A 1,260-nucleotide genomic window follows, 5' to 3' on the forward strand; every position below is an offset into this window, starting at 1 on the left:
GTTGTGGGCCTGTGTATCCTAGGGACCAGCGGGTTGGTGCTGTTTGGAATTATATCTAAACGAGTAAGGAAGGTACGTGCCGAGGAGCCTGCGCCCCCGCAAACATTTCCGATGTATGCTGACATTTTCCAAAAGGAAAATATGCACGAAGAGTCTTCGTTATCATAGTGTCTACTTTGTTTTTTCTCTTTTTGTTAATATCTGTAATTCAACATACAAATACGTGTTATATGCGTGAACTTTTAAATAAATTAAAATAAATAATCTCACTTGAAACGTGCACATTAACTCCTCGTCAATCGTCAGAAGCGCGGCTGCATTATCAAATTCACAATAATTTGGTGCGGAAAAGAGTGTAACCAGTTTTCGATTGCCAAAAAACTCATAACCATCTTCCACTACCTGAAAAATGATTATATTAGTACTTATCAACTGAACCTGTTTTGCATTGGTAAATCTACTTGATGTGCACGTAGAACTAAATCAAAATCGTGCTTTTTCAAGAACTTCGCAAGCACATCTTCACCAAAAGTGAAAGAGATCCCTCTATCGCTCTCGGCCCAGCCGTGAATGTTTTTGTCCGGATCAGACCATAGCAAATCACATGTTAAACCTTACAAAATAAACTTTGTTAGATGTGTAATACACAATACTTATACAATACTTATTACCATGTGAAATGGGATCATGCAATGGTCTTTTCAGATTCTTTATCTGTGACAATTCCTTTAGTTCTGGACTGAGTCCTCCGTGACAACAAAATATCTTATCTTCAATCACCGCCGCCATAGGTAGACAGGCGAAAACATCACAGAAATGTTTGAAGAGCTTGGTATTATACCGTCGTTTACATTCATCGTAAAATCCATACGTGGTGCAAATGGTCTCACATTCATGATTTCCTCGCAGCAAGAAGAAATTTTCTGGGTATTTAATTTTGTACGCGAGGAGTAAACAGATTGTTTCTGTGGACTGCTTGCCTCGATCGACGTAATCACCAAGGAATAAATAATTTACGGTTGGGGGAAAGCCACCATTTGCAAAAATATTTAATAAGTCAGTGAATTGTCCGTGGATATCACCTAAATCAATCAAATTATTAATATAATGTGTTTAGTGTGGAATGAATCGTAAATACGTTGGAAATACGTGTTTGTAGATAATTATTTTTTCGATTCTATTAATTCTTATCAACGTTCCCAGAAACTATATTCATTAATTCAAACAGTAACGAATATCCAACTTAAAACACTCCTATAA

General features: G+C 36.7%; 1 protein-coding gene across 1 annotated transcript; it reads right to left on the reverse strand.

The window, feature by feature from the left end:
- Positions 1-6: 6 nt before the first annotated feature.
- Positions 7-938, reverse strand: LOC135803133 (serine/threonine-protein phosphatase PP1-alpha catalytic subunit-like). The gene is made up of 4 exons (XM_065316743.1): positions 672-938; positions 462-613; positions 271-402; positions 7-201 (listed from the first exon to the last, which is right to left on the reverse strand). Exons 1-4 carry the CDS (start codon positions 787-789, stop codon positions 172-174), a joined length of 432 nt encoding a protein of 143 aa, XP_065172815.1. The 5' UTR covers positions 790-938; the 3' UTR covers positions 7-171.
- Positions 939-1,260: the final 322 nt, after the last annotated feature.

This window comes from Atheta coriaria, unplaced genomic scaffold (genome assembly GCF_025399875.1).
Source record: "Atheta coriaria isolate IRGN ID8LTWV9N9 unplaced genomic scaffold, Caltech_Dcor_3.1 scaffold3867_size1260, whole genome shotgun sequence".
NCBI lineage: Eukaryota > Metazoa > Arthropoda > Insecta > Coleoptera > Staphylinidae > Dalotia > Dalotia coriaria.

Excerpts from the sequence above, each read along its gene's own strand:
- LOC135803133 (XM_065316743.1), bottom strand. The coding sequence starts at position 789 with ATGGCGGCGGTGATTGAAGATAAGATATTTTGTTGTCACGGAGGACTC. Across the intron at positions 614-671 it reads GCATGATCCCATTTCACATG|GTTTAACATGTGATTTGCTA; the intron begins GTAATAAGTATT and ends TTATTTTGTAAG. Across the intron at positions 403-461 it reads TAGTTCTACGTGCACATCAA|GTAGTGGAAGATGGTTATGA; the intron begins GTAGATTTACCA and ends ATCATTTTTCAG.